Source organism: Mus caroli, unplaced genomic scaffold (genome assembly GCF_978045245.1).
Source record: "Mus caroli unplaced genomic scaffold, Mus_caroli_1 scaffold_6, whole genome shotgun sequence".
NCBI lineage: Eukaryota > Metazoa > Chordata > Mammalia > Rodentia > Muridae > Mus > Mus caroli.
This window is the reverse complement of record NW_028227261.1, coordinates 113,551,666-113,566,292: the sequence shown is the minus strand read 5'-3', so window position 1 is coordinate 113,566,292 and position 14,627 is coordinate 113,551,666. Positions and strand designations below refer to the sequence as shown.

At 46.7% G+C, this 14,627-nt stretch overlaps 1 protein-coding gene across 1 annotated transcript; it reads right to left on the bottom strand.

The window, feature by feature from the left end:
- Positions 1-2,946: 2,946 nt before the first annotated feature.
- Positions 2,947-14,494, bottom strand: Bag1 (BAG cochaperone 1). The gene is made up of 7 exons (XM_021159811.2): positions 14,144-14,494; positions 12,628-12,756; positions 10,122-10,204; positions 7,762-7,875; positions 4,935-5,042; positions 3,676-3,738; positions 2,947-3,206 (listed from the first exon to the last, which is right to left on the bottom strand). Exons 1-7 carry the CDS (start codon positions 14,214-14,216, stop codon positions 3,117-3,119), a joined length of 660 nt encoding a protein of 219 aa, XP_021015470.2. The 5' UTR covers positions 14,217-14,494; the 3' UTR covers positions 2,947-3,116.
- Positions 14,495-14,627: the final 133 nt, after the last annotated feature.

Sequence of the window (14,627 nt, the reverse complement as noted above, 5' to 3'; positions counted from 1 at the left end):
GAAAGAGGGAGGGAGGGAGCTTGCTAGTTGGAGATGGCTTGGCAGTTAAGTGCCCTGGCTACTCATGCAGAGGACTGGGGTTCCATTCCCATGTGAACTCACATGGCAATTCACAACTGACCCAAGGCCCGTGCCCGACTCTGGCCTGTGCAGCCACCAGACACACACGGAGCAGTCACGCACACAGTCAAAACATCCATACACGTACTACAAATGAAGTTTTTAAAAAAGCACACAGTTCTGACATTTGTGCGGCAACTTTGCCGCCTTTCCCATTTCCTCAGCTCACTGATATCCAAACAGTGCCGGGTGGTGAGCAACTCTCTCTGTGCAGGTGCCAGAGGATGACCTCAGGGTTTGTTCCTCTAGGGCCATCCACTGTTTATCCTTCTAAAACAAGGTCTCTCAGTAGCTAGACTGGCTGGCCGGTGCGCCTGCCCCAGGAATCCGCTTGGCTATACTTTCCCAGTGCCAGAATTACAAATATGTGCCACCATTCTCAGCTTTAAAAAATAAAACAAAAACATGGGCTTTTAGCATCAAACTCAGATCCTCTCGCTTATGTGGCAACACTTCACCAACTAAGCTATCCCCAACCCCACAGTGACTTCTTGTTAAATGTGAACCAGGGCCAAACAGCTGTCATATAAAACAGCCAACAGTTCTGGTAAGGGTGGGAGTGGGCTGGGTTGGGCTCTGAGTCCTGTCTGTTTGCCTTGACTGCCACGGGGTCTGATGTCTTACCTACCCAGTCCTAAGTCCCGGGGACTTCAGCAAATCCCTCTTGGTTGTAGATGAGCTTCAGAGTGGCCTGTTGAGAGCCTATCCCAAGTGCTCTGCTAAAAAGTGAGCGACAGCAGCTGACTAATTTAAAAGGGCTCTAAACACACCAACTCACTCTCATACAAACAACAACAATACATACTTACTATATACAGTTGTGTACACCTATAATTCAAGAACTTAGGAGGCAAGGACAAGTTCAAGACCAGCCTAGGTGGTATAGTAAGACTGTGCAAAGGAAGGACAGACAGACACACATAGAGGCACAGAGAGCAGGGAAAGAGAGGAAGAAAGAAAGGGGGAGAGAGAAGGGGGGGAAGAGAGAGAGAGAGAGAGAGAGAGCATTTCATGCTTGATGACAACACACTGACTGGTTTTAAGCCAGGGAGGGGCTAGAGCGATGGCTTAGCAGTTAAGAGCACTGACTACCCTTTTAGAGGAACCAGTTTGATTCCCAGCACCCACATGGCAGCTAACAACTCTCTATCTCCAGTTCCAAGAAGATCTGACCTTCTGTTTGGGCATCTGTGGGCACTGCATGCAGACAACGCACAGACGTGCGTCAGGCAGAACACTCATACACGGAGAGCTAAGCAATGCAAGAGATCTAAAAATCACACAGAACAGTGGTAGTGGAGGCCCACAAAATGGACAGGCACAACCTCAGAGGACAGGTAGAGCCCAGAGGGTATGGCTACCAGAAGTTGCCAGCTGGCCTCACCTGTATTTACAAACTCACACTACTGTCTTTGTCTAGGCCGTGGCTCTGAACTGGCTTCAGGTTGAGACTTGGTTGGTACTTGGTTCTTGACAGTTTGGAGATCTGTTTAGGGGCAAGGTCATTCACATACTAACCACAAGGGCGATCTTAGAAGAGCACCTTGAAGCCGGACAGTGATGGCACACACCTTTAATCCCAGCACTCAGGAGGCAGAGGCAGGAGGATCTCTGTGAGTTTGAGAGAAGCCTTGTCTACAGTTTGAGTTCCAGGACGGCCAGGGCTACATTGAGAAATCCTGTCTCAAAAAACCAAAAACCAAAACAAACTAGCACCTTACAGCCAGGCATAGTGGTGCTTGCCTTTAATCCCAGTACTTGGGAATCATAGGCAGGTGGGTCTCAGGTCTACACAGTAAATTTCAGGACAGCCAGAACTACACAGGGGAAAACATGTCACCTTGAAACCAAACCCTGTGGCTGGAGAAAAGCAGTGGAGGATGAGGGGGAGCAGCAGTGGAGGATGAGGGGGAGCAGCAGTGGAGGATGAGGGGGAGCAGCAGTGGAGGATGAGGGGGAGCAGCAGTGGAGGATGAGGGGGAGCAGCAGTGGAGGATGAGGGGGAGCAGCAGTGGAGGATGAGGGGGAGCAGCAGTGGAGGATGAGGAGCAGCAGTGGAGGATGAGGGGGAGCAGCAGTGGAGGATGAGGGGGAGCAGCAGTGGAGGATGAGGGGGAGCAGCAGTGGAGAATGGGGAGCAGCTGTGGAGGATGAGGGGGAGCAGCAGTGGAGGATGGGGAGCAGCAGTGGAGGATGAGGGGGAGCAGCAGTGGAGGATGAGGGGGAGCAGCAGTGGAGGATGAGGGGGAGCAGCAGTGGAGGATGGGGAGCAGCAGTGGAGGATGAGGGGGAGCAGCAGTGGAGGATGAGGGGGAGCAGCAGTGGAGGATGAGGGGGAGCAGCAGTGGAGGATGAGGGGGAGCAGCAGTGGAGGATGGGGAACAGCAGTGGAGGATGAGGGGGAGCAGCAGTGGAGGATGGGGAACAGCAGTGGAGGATGAGGGGGAGCAGCAGTGGAGGATGGGGGGGAGCAGCAGTGGAGGAGGGGGAGCAGCAGTGGAGAATGAGGACAAGGTCTTTAAACCAACATCCAGCCAGATGTTCTGGAATCAGGTCTCAGCAAGACAGCAAGGTACGCTGGACTGCCCAGGTGCCAAACTTTATCCAACATTCCTTTATCCTGAACTCCACCTCCTGGTGGTTCTGATCTTCTATCTACAAACTGAGGGTCACAGGTCATGAGTCTGAAGATGAGGGTGCCCTACAAACCTGGGAGGAGTTCCAGAGGAACTAGAGCTGGCAGCACATACGCAGGGAGGCCTCTCCTAGAAAGGCGGCTGCTGGACAGCACCACCACAGAGCCAACATGAGAAAACACAAGTCTAATTCAGGTTGCAAAGACAGGACTTTTTCATTGAGAACCGACGGAGGAGCAGGGAAATTGACATTTGGCTAGTTGCCCCTGGCAGCAATGGAGAAACAGGCAACTTCTGTTCCAGAGAGGGCAGGGCTGTAAAGCTGCTCTTCAGGCCAGTTCAGCCACTCTCTACTGCACTTCATTCAGCCAGGGCCAAGTTTGTAGACTGCAGCCGCTCTGTCTCTTGGCAGATGTATTGCTCCACTGTGTCACACTCTGCTAAGAACACCTGCAAGACAGACACAGGCAGTGACATTCAGGGCCCTCCTGGGACAAGCCAGCCATTGCTCAGACAAGGTTCTTTGTTTAGCCACTCTGGAGGACCTGGAGATTAGACTCTAAACAGCCTGTGCACGGACGGTCATGGGCTCCCAGCCTGGACTCCAAGCTTCATGAGAGGAAGTGAGAGTCAAACAAAGGCCCGTGGTTTGAGGATGATTTAGGGCAAAAACCCTGTAAAGGGGAACTGGACACAACAATGGCCCTTACCAGAACTTCGTCAGCCCTATCTGCTCTCCAGTGGACATGTCCAAACTGATTAACATGGAGACAAGAATCCCCTTCTTGGGTTCATGCTAATGAATAACAACAGACCATGTGTCTTACCAGAGTTCTACACTACCCTGTTTTGAACAAATAAGCACACATACCACCACACGAATGTGTTATAGCTTGTCATGTAGTACCATGTGACTCACCTGAACCTTTTTCACCAAATTCTTCCTTTTTAGCCTGCTGTCTTTAAATTGTTCTGGTAGGACCTATGAAAGAAACAGATGGCACCAAATAGCTAATATCAGCAGTGACAATGACATGACACCAAGCAGGTCAGCATTATGAGTAAGATGTGCATTTTCAGGCATCATTTCTCTAGATCTGCGTCCTATGCGGCTCTCTTCATGGCTCTTGTCCCTATGTTTGCTCCTCTCCTTGGCTGCAATGTCTGGACTGTGACCTGATCTGAATCAGGTTTTGTTTTTTACTCTTTCTTACATATACATGTATGCCAGGAAAAGTACTTTCTGTTATTCTGGTTTGGGTTTTCTTTTCTTTTTTTGGGTTTTCTAGACAGGGTTTCTCTGTGTAGCCCTGGCTGTCCTGGAACTCACTCTGTAGACCAGGCTGGCCTTGAACTCAGAAATCCGCCTGCCTCTGCCTCCCGAGTGCTGGGATTAAAGGTGTGCGCCACCACCGCCAGGCGGAAGGCTTATTTATTTTATGGGTGTTTTGCCTGCATGTGTATCTACACCACACGCATGCCTGGGACTTGAGGAGGCCCAAAGAGGACACTGGATCCCCTGGAACTTGGCTTAGAGAGGGTTGCAAGGTACTGTGTAGACTCTGGGAATCAAATCCAAGTTCTCTGGAAGAGCTACTGGTACTTGTAACCACCGAACCATCTCCCTGGCTCCACAATGGCTTTCTTATACAGCCCAGGACTACCTGCCTGGGGCAGATGCAGCTCATAATGGACTCTATCAATTACCAAAACAACCTTGCCCCAGTGTGCCTATAGGTCACGCTCATCTGGGTAATCCCTCAGTTGAGATGTATTTCTTAGGTACCTCTAGGCTGTGTTCAGATGACAGTTAAAGCCAACTAAGACACACAGTACCTGGCACATAACAGTAGATGTTTGACATCCCCGAGCAACAGATTTGCCCAGGTAACACAAGTGTAATACTGACAGAACGAAATAGACTGAAATATTGCCACTAGAGATGAGTACCTCTGGGGTTAGAGAGATAGTTCAGTGATTAAGAGCACTGATTGCTCTTCCAGAGGTCCTAAATTCAATTCCCAGCAACCACATAGTGGCTCACAACCATCTGTAATGGCATCTGGTGCCCTCTCCTGGCCTGCAGGCATACATGCAGGCAGAACGCTGTATACATAAATAAATAAAATGTTAAAAGTAAATAAAAAGGCTAGTACCTCTATATGAATGTTTACTTACCATTGTGTCAATCTCCTCCAAGATCTTCATGAATTGCTCAATTGTTGCTTTTACTTTCCTATCAAGTTTGCACAGAGCCTCCGCTTGTAATTCCTTAGCCAGAAAACCCTGAGAAGGAATAAGGCACTATTGCAAGTGTTTGAGACTCATGGAAAACCATGCCAATAGACTGGTGAAGCAACCCAGAGATCACCACTGAGCTAAGAAGCCCGGCTAGATCTCAGACCTTCATTCCCTGGGAAAATGAGAAATGCTTGCCTTGGCCAGACTAAGAATACTACCAGGGTGCGGACTGCTCTTCCTCTCACAGTCCACTGAGGCATGAATGCCTCCTGAGGGACTACGGTGCAGCCTTCAACACAGGTGCATACATGCACATAAGAAGCAGACATTAAGAGAACAGACTGAAAAGCTGGGCACAGTGCATCAAGGGTTGGCGTGAGGTGCCTTTGTCAAACACTGTGTGGTGGTTTGAATAAAAATGGCCCCCATATATTTGTATGCTTGGTCATTAGGGAGTAGTGCTACTTGACAAGGATTAGGAAGTGTGGCCTTGTGGGAGGAAATGTGTCACTGGGGGTGGGCTTTGGGGTTTTAAAAGCCTAAGCCAGGCCCAGTGTCTCTCTCTAAGTGTTGCCTGTGGATTGAAATGAAGAATTCTCAGCTACCTCTCCAGCACAAAGTCTGCCTGCATGCCACCATGCTTCCTGCCATGATGATAATGGACTAATTAAACCTCTGAACTTTAAGCCAGCCACAAATAAATGCTTTCTTCTTTTAAGAGTTGCTGTGGTCACGGCACCTCTTCACTGACTAAGACTCCGCCTTATTTTTTGAGACAGGGTCTTTTACTGAATCTGGAGCTTGCCCAATTTGGCTAGACTGCTTGGGCAGTGAGCAGCTGGGATCCAGTCCTCTTCTCTTTGCCTCCCCTACAGTGTGCCATCATGCCCAGTTTCTGCATGGATGCTGGGAATCTGAACCCAGGTCCTGATGCTGTGTGGCAAGCACTTTATCAGCTTGCCACATCCCCAACTTTGGCTTAAGATCTTAAAGCAAGTTACTTAAACTTGCCACGTCTCACTGATCTCAGATGATGGAATGCTGAAGGGGCAGATGTAACTCATAACTCATGGCACAGATAGATACACAAGATAACAGAGGATGACGGTATTATTTTGGTTTTGAGATAGGATCTCTAACTCACTGCATAGTCAATGCTGCCCTTAAACTCCTGATCCCGTCTCTTGCTCTGAGAAAAGCTATGATTACAGTGTACAAGCCCTGTACTGGCTATTTTTGTGTCAACTTGACACAGCTGGAGTTATCACAGAGAAAGGAGCTTCAGTTGAGGAAATGCCTCCATGAGATCCAACTGTAAGGCATTTTCTCAATTAGTGATCAAGGGGGAAAGGCCCCTTGTGGGTGGGACTATCCCTGGGCTGGTAGTCTTGGGTTCTATAAGAGTAGGCTGAGCAAGCCAGGGGAGGCAAGCCAGTAAAGAACATCCCTCCATGGCCTCTGTATCAGCTCCTGCTCCCTGACCTGTCTGAGTTCCAGTCCTGACTTCCTTTGGTGATGAACAGCAGCATGGAAGTGTAAGCCGAATAAACCCTTTCCTCCCCAACTTGCTTCTTGGTCATGATGTTTGTGCAGGAATAGAAACCCTGACTAAGACAAGCCCACACCTGGTTCAGGTAGCACTTACTGTCATTAAACCACCCTGCTGTTCATTTGCATCTCTTTGCCTAGTGATCAGTTAGCGGGTGGCTGAGTTGAAAAGCAGGAATTTCTGAAGATGGCTATCAAACCGGAGTGACAAAGGCATATTTGAAAACACACAGCAAGAAGTTCGAACATTACTCAGAAATCCAAACTCAGTTCTATTAAAGACAATCACAACTACTCAAAAAGGACTCGTGTCTAAGGGCACTCAAAGCAGCAGCATAGTAAGAGAAAAAAATCAGGTAAAACAGAGAACAGAGACTAGGGTAGGTAAAACATGATATATTCACATGCAGGAAAATATGACCATTTTCAACAACACAGGAAAATGTTAATTTTTAGTCAGTAAAAGAACAATTTACCAAATGTATAGCATATTATATTTTAACTAAATAAGGTGAAAAATACTTTTCAGAGTAATAGCATCTCTGGGTCACACATACATACCTGCACACAAGAAGCACAGTAAGAGCCGGGCAGTGGTGGTGCACACCTTTAATCCCAGCACTTGGGAGGCAGAGGCAGGCGGATTTCTGAGTTCAAAATCCTGGTTTACAGAGTGAGTTCCAGGAAAGCCAGGGCTACACAGAGAAACCCTGTCTCGAAAAACAAAAAAAAAACAAAACAAAACAAGAAAACCAACAACGAACAAACAAACAAAACAAAACAACAACAAAAAAAAGCAGCACAGTAAGAGCACAGAGTTGAGTTTAGGACGTGAAAGGCCTCGGCTTGAATCTATCTATATGCACATATAAAACTTTTGTGTAAGGATCACAAACTAATTTTATAATTAAAACACAAAACAGGACTGGAGAGATGGCTCCGTGATTATGAATGTGTCCTGTTTTACTAGCGGACCTGCGTTCTGCTCCCAGCATCCAGAGGCTCACAACCTCACGTCACCCCAGCTCGGGGTGGGGGGTGGGGTGGGGGTGGGGGTCTTCCTGGCCACCAGCACTCACATGCACTTACTCCAACACAGACACAGGCAGACTCACACATAATAAATATATAATTTAAAAATGAAATAAATTATTTTTTTAAAAAGCCAACCAGGCAACAATACCATACCACTCTATCCACAGAATAGAGAAGTCACCTGCTGGATGCCAGAAAGCTCTTTATTCAATTCTTGCAGGTGATTAGCTATCTTCTCTGCAGATACCTCCAAATCTTTCAGCTTCTTTAACTCAAACTCTTCTTCTGGATTGCTCTAACATGAAGAATAAAACGAGGTCAGTAATTGCTCACCTAAAAAGACAGAGCCAACCTCTTGTGCTTCTTGGAAAGCAAGTCAAAGGGTTAGACAACAGGACTCCTATCCATAAAGCCCAGCCCAGGGAGGAGGAAGGCCAAGCAAACATTCTAGACAGACTCCTGATGACTTCTGCTCAGAGAATAGAGCCAATCCAAGTGTTAGCCTCAGCCTCAGCCCCGTGCTGACCCCAACCCCAGCAGCTAGATTAGAATGTAGCAAGCACCAGAGGAAACTCACTGCTCTTCCACAGGACCTGGGTTCAGCTCCCGGCACCCACATAGTGGCTTGCAATGTTTTGTAACTTCAGTTCAAACATATCCTGTCCTTCTATGGCCTCCCGGGGCATCAGGCAAGCACACGGTGCACTCATACCAACGCAGGCCACATCCCAGTATACCCCAAATAGGATAAATACATCTTTAAAAAAAGTACAGCGTAGGGCTGGTGAGATGGCTCAATGAGTAAGAGCACTAACTGCTCTTCCAAAGGTCCTGAGTTCAAATCCCAGCAACCACATGGTGGCTCACAACCACCCGTAATGAGATCTGACGCCCTCTTCTGGTGCATCCAAAGACAGCTACAGTGTACTTAAATATAATAATAAAAAAAAAAAAAAAAAAAAAGTACAGTGTAACCAGGTTCAAGTGAACACCACGAAGGCATCCAGAATGGGAAGACAGACAGAATTCAACTCGTCCTTTGTTTTATCTTGAGACAAGATCCCACTATCCAGTCTCATTCCTCCCCCCACAGCTTCCTAAATGTTGAGATCACAGATAATGTGCTACCACACCTAGCAGCATGACATTTTTTTTTTCCAGAGAGGCAGTGTCTCAAATAGCACAGGGTGCCCACAAGCTTACTGTGTAATGGGAGGATGATCCTGAATTCCTGATCCAGCTGCCTCTATCTTCCCCAGGCTTGGCTCATGACTATATTCTTTTAAATGGAAATGTCACTCTCCAGCTGAATTCTACTATTTAACATGATAGCGGTGATGGCAACACTCTTCCTGAACGCTCCTTGTATGCCAGGTACTGTGTTTGCACGTTACCTGTGTTACTTCTCTTTTAAGCTGAGAGGGAGGAACTGTTTTATAGACAACAATACTCGGCCTCAATGCCCAAACAGGGGGAAGGGACTAGAATTCAGCTGTGGACTCTCTGATCCTAAACAGAAGCAACAGAAACGACTACAGCTTCATCAAACTGAGACCACAGGTACTGCCTGCTCCTGACCCTTCAGCGAGACATTTACAACATCATCATTTAGTCCTTTCTCTCACCCACAGCTGGCAGTCAGGGCCAGCAGCTTCCTGCTTGGTTACACTCCCCTAAACTGTCCATTCTTGTTTGTGGCCAATCGCAGACCCAGCCTCCTTGAGGCTCCGAGATCAGACTCTCGCTGCTCCCAGCTAGCCCATTCCTACCTGCTATCCCCTCAGCCACCTCACTGAGTAAGAATCCTTCTCAAGTTCAGCAGTGCCACTGTCACAATGCAGGGCTGGGCACAGTGGCCATCACCTCAGGGGCCACAGCCTCACCTGTTATCAGCTAACTCTTTTTCTTGCCCCCTTACTTCTTCAGTCTGAACCTTTCCACTCAGAGAGGGTTTTCTTCTTTTAGATTTTAGTAAAAGGAATGCTCCTCGAACTTGAACAAGAGTACCTACCTGATATCTATACTTTTAACCTAAAGTGCTCTTGAAAATTTTAAGTAATGCCTGTTTCTAGCACATTTTAACTAGAAGGAGGAGCCACCAAATACAGAAGCCATACCACTCAGACAGCATAGTGGTTCCTAATTCCTAGAGAGAAAGTCTACGCAACAGAATAAAAACGTGCAAATGATGCATAGACCAAACTGGTAATCTCACCAGACATTATGTAATGAGGAAGGTCGTCAATGCTGAATCTGGGTAATCTGGTCTTCATTACAGAAACATGCATTTAAGACTTCAGTTGGGGGCTGGAGAGATGGCTCAGTGGTTAAGAGCACTGACTGCTCTTCCAGACGTCCTGAGTTCAATTCCCAGCAACCACATGGTGGCTCACAACCATCTGGAATGGGATCTGATGCCCTCTTCTGGTGTGTCTGAAGACAGCTACAGTGTACTCACACACATTAAATAAATAAATCTTTAAGAACAAAAAAGGCTTTAGTCATTCAATTATGAAGAGCTTTGATGGAAAAGCAACTTACCTTTTCACCAATTAACATGACTCGGCAACCATTTTGCATTCCAAGTGCTGACAATGGTGTTTCCATTTCTTTCAGAGATTTTCCTGAAAAAAAAAAAGGGGGGGGGGAGTGGGAAAGAGAATACATGACAAATTGTAACATCTGTACAAGACTGACAATAGACCAGCCAATGCACAAGAAAGAGGTGGGATTAAAGCCTCACCTCTGGCAGTGCTGCTACTGGCTGTGGGAAAGAGTCAATTATCTTTCAGAGTCTGTCTCCTGACAGGTCTGCCTCCCTCTAGGACATACCCTGCATCTAAGAGTATTTGGGCAACAAACTGGACTCAAATGGAGGTGGGGAGACGTAAGCAGGGAAGTAAATACGATCAAATACCTTGTGTGAAATTCTCATAAAATGAATATAAATATTCAGAGACAGAAACACAAATCTAATCTAAAAGGGGACTGGAGAGATGGCTCAATGGTTAGGAACAGTGGCTGCTCTTCCAGGCAACCCAGAAAATGGGGCATGATGAGGCGTACCTACTCTGAGCACTCAGGAGGCAGAGGCATGCACATCTCTTTGAGTTCAAGCCTAGAATGGTCTGCAGACAGAGACTAAGTTCCAGGCCATAGAAAAACCACAGAATAAGACTGTATTTCAAAACCAACAAGCCATTTTCATGTTTGCTCACAAGAAAAGGGTATATTTGATACTGGTGGCACACACCTTCAATCTCAGCACTCAGGAAGCAGAGGCAGAGGCAGTCGGATCTGAGCTCAAAGCCAGCCTGGTCTAAAGGAGTTAGTTCAAGGACAGCCAAGACTACACAGAGAATCCCTGTCTTGAAAAGCCAAAACCAAAACCAAAGGGGAAAAAAAAAAGGCAAAACAAAACAAAACAAAACAAAAAGATAAATTGAAATGGTTTTCTTTTTTTGGAAACATATGACAATGTCATCTCTAGATATTTATCCTAAGCAAATAACTGAAAATGTTCCTACATAATAGTTAATAAAAATAGTCTTCAGGAATAAAAATTAATATAGTTCACATAACAGATAAATGTCTTTAAAACATGTTACTACTGCTTTATAGATGTGGGTATTTTGCCTGAATGCATGTTTGTGTATCATGTGTGTGCCTGGTGCTGGTGGAGATCAGATCCCCCGGAACTGGAGTTACTGACTGGTTTAGAGCCTCCGTGTGGGCACTGGGAACTGGACCTGGGTCCTTTGGATGAGGAACCTGTGCTCACAACTACAGAAAACATCTGTCTAGCCCCTAAAGCTTTCATTTTAAATTTATTTTAATTATATATGTGTGTATGATGTTATTTCTCCAGCCCTAACATAATTTCTGTACAATAAAAGATTTTGTAGTCATGAAAGCTCCTTTTTTTTTCACTCAGGATACTTCAACAAATGCTGGCAAACTCAATGTTATAAAAAGAAAACTGTGAAACACTGGGCTGAGGCTAGGGCTTAGTGGTTTGGTTCTTGCCTAGCATGTTTGATTGACCTGCAGTACCATTCAAAAAAAATGAATAAGGAGCTTTATCCAGGGGAACATTTTCTTCTTTGGTCTTTCTACTTTGAAACTTGAGCTTCTTTTCTTTCCTTTCTCCTTCCTTCTCCTTTCCCTCCATGCTTCCCCACTTCCTTCTCTCTGACAGAGCATGACTAACTGCACCCAGTTGGCATGGAGCTGGTCTAAGTTCCCAGAGTCCTGGGGTTGTGGGTGTGTGCTGCCATACTCAAAAAGATAAAATTCAAACTCAGACACTAAATGTTTTAAAAAGAAAAAGACATAGGGCTTGACAGTGTATATTACACAGCCAGTCCCATGACAGCTTGGGCTGTAACAAACCATCACTCTCCCACCCAGGGGAAAAAAGGCAAAGATCTATATCTCTGTCAATCTAAATCTTAGCAATTCTGTCTGTCATTATGTTACTTCAAATCCAGATATTTGCAAAGTCTAGTGTAGACTGGTCCCTTAATATTTGTTAAATAAAGAAATGAAAGAAAATGGTTCTGGCTTGAAAACTGAAAGATGGGGGCTGGAAAACTGGCTCCATGATTAAGAGCACTTGTTGCTCTTGCAGAGGCTCTGGGTGCAGGCTCCAGCACTCACATGGTGGCTCATAGCCCTCTATTAACTCCAGTTCCAGAGGAGTTGATATCCTCTCCTGGCCTTTGGGGACACTGCACACACACACATACACATGGTACACAAACACGTAAGCAGGCAACACATCCATCCACACAAACTCAAAAGTCAGGGAAGACCAGGCAGTTTTAAAATCTGCCCTTGCCGGGAAGGGACTTTAATCCCAGCACTCAGGAGCCTGACGCGCAGGAGGATCCCTGTGAGTTCAAGGCCAGCCTGGTCTACACAGTGAGTTTTAGGACAGCCAGGGCTACACAGAGGGACCCTGTCATGAAAAAACAAAAACAAAAACCTAGTAAATAAAGTAAATTTTTTAGCCATAAGTACTCAAAGATGAATGAAAACCACTTACCCTTAAATATGAGCTTCTGAAAAGGTAGTGGAACTCCTGTGGCCTCTTCAACAAGCTGAGCCAAGTCTTGGACAACTGGTTCACTGTTACCTTGCTGTGGGGTAACAAGAAGGTCATACCTCTCATTGCCTGGAGAAAGAAAAGCATTCAATGAGCATTCATCAGCCTAACTATAAGCTGATGTTTTCTTATGGAGCTGAGATTGAATTCAGCTAGGTAGAAGATGCTGGTCACACGTTCAGAAGCATATAATAGGAACTGGCATTCTCTGCTGAGAAGGTCTGACTCTGGAGAGGAGAGCTCGGTTGTGCTCGGAATCCAGGGGTTGTCAGGATGCTCAGGGTAGGGTCACACTTGCATCTATCCATACGCTACCCATTACAAAGCTTGTCTTGAGGATTTGTTTCCTCTAACATAAAAAAAAAAAAACTATTTTAATGATGGCTGATATCTTAAGCAATTATACAGAATAAACGGTACAAGACTTGTTTCTATGCACTATCTCAAAACATCAGGACACCATTATAAAGCAGCTATCAGTCTAATTAAGACTCGGGGAAACCTTCAACTGCTGAGTCAGAATTTGACCTTGCATCCAGCTGGTTCCAAAGCCCACACTTTTCCATCACAAGTTGCTGCCCTTACTGTCTCTATGGCATTGGTCTTGTTTTCCCTGATGTCACCAGCAAGGGCCTGTTTTCCTCCAAGTCTTTCATACTGGTTACACCTAAGTACACCATAGTTAATGGTTAGTTAGCAAAGACAAACAAACGGAACCAATCCAACAAGAGAGTTTTTTTCTTTTGTTTTAAAACAAGTACCCACCCTTTTCTAAGTAAGTGGAGTTCAAATCCACCTTTAGATTGCACTCCCAACCAGTCAAGAGTCAGAAGGAGTCCTAGTTCCTATTTGTGCCTCACAGACCAGAAATCAAGACGCCTTTGGAGGGTGGGGATTCATCTTAAAGTTCCATAAAACTGCTGGATATAGAGCCATGGTTTAGGTGGCAAAGTTTGTTAGTCTTTCCTAACTGATTCTAAGGAAATGTCATGGCTTCAGCTTTCTCGTGTACTTCCCAAGGTTTTTAGTTCTGTGTTGATGTAACCAGATGTCCAGAAAGTAACTCTTGGACTCATGACCCATTGAACCTGCGGTTCTATGACATCCAACACAAACACTACTCAGTAAGTAAGGAACAGCGGGATCACACACCAAGTTCGTACTCTCTACACTAGTGGATGTCCAAAACCACGGAAGTTCTACACACAAGAAGGCCTACATAAGCCTGACACGAAGACCCACGATTACTAGCGTTACACACTCAACTTTGCTTCCAAATAGAGGATCCAATAAGTGTCCAGGGACCGGCCACAGGGAAATATGTCCTGACACCAGCCCCAAGCAAAAACATCCCCAAATATATATAGCCAAGAACCCATGTTTCTTTCCCCCACGACTACATGTGGCCAAACCCACAGATCCCAATCCGATCTACGGAACCCTCCTTGGCGCTCACTGTGAGTGACGATCACGCTGAGTCTGGGTGTTTCCATATCCTCCGTCTGGACCATCTCCTCGGTCTTGGCCATGTTCTCGGTCTGGGTCACCTCTTCTGCCACAGTTACCTCCTCGGTTTGGGTCGCCTCCTCGATCTTGGTCACCTCCTCTACCTGGGTCCCGGTCACGTTCTTGCTACGGGTCACTTTCTTACTTCTAGTCAACTCCTTGCTGTGAGCTACCTTCTCGCTCTGAGAAGAGCGGGGCCGGACTTTCTTCTTCACCCGCGGCTTGCAAGCGCCGGCGGCGGCGCCCCTGGTGGATCGGTCATGCCCGCTGGCTGCACTGCGCACAGAGGAACGCTGAGAGGGAGGCAAGCCGCGCTCCGCCCGGGACTCCGACTGGCGCGGCTCCCGGGCAGGCCGAGGGGCGCGCAGCCTGGGTCCCAGCGGCTCCCGGTCGCCTCGCGGTCGCCGCGCGGCGCTGCGACCCGCCAGGCCGCG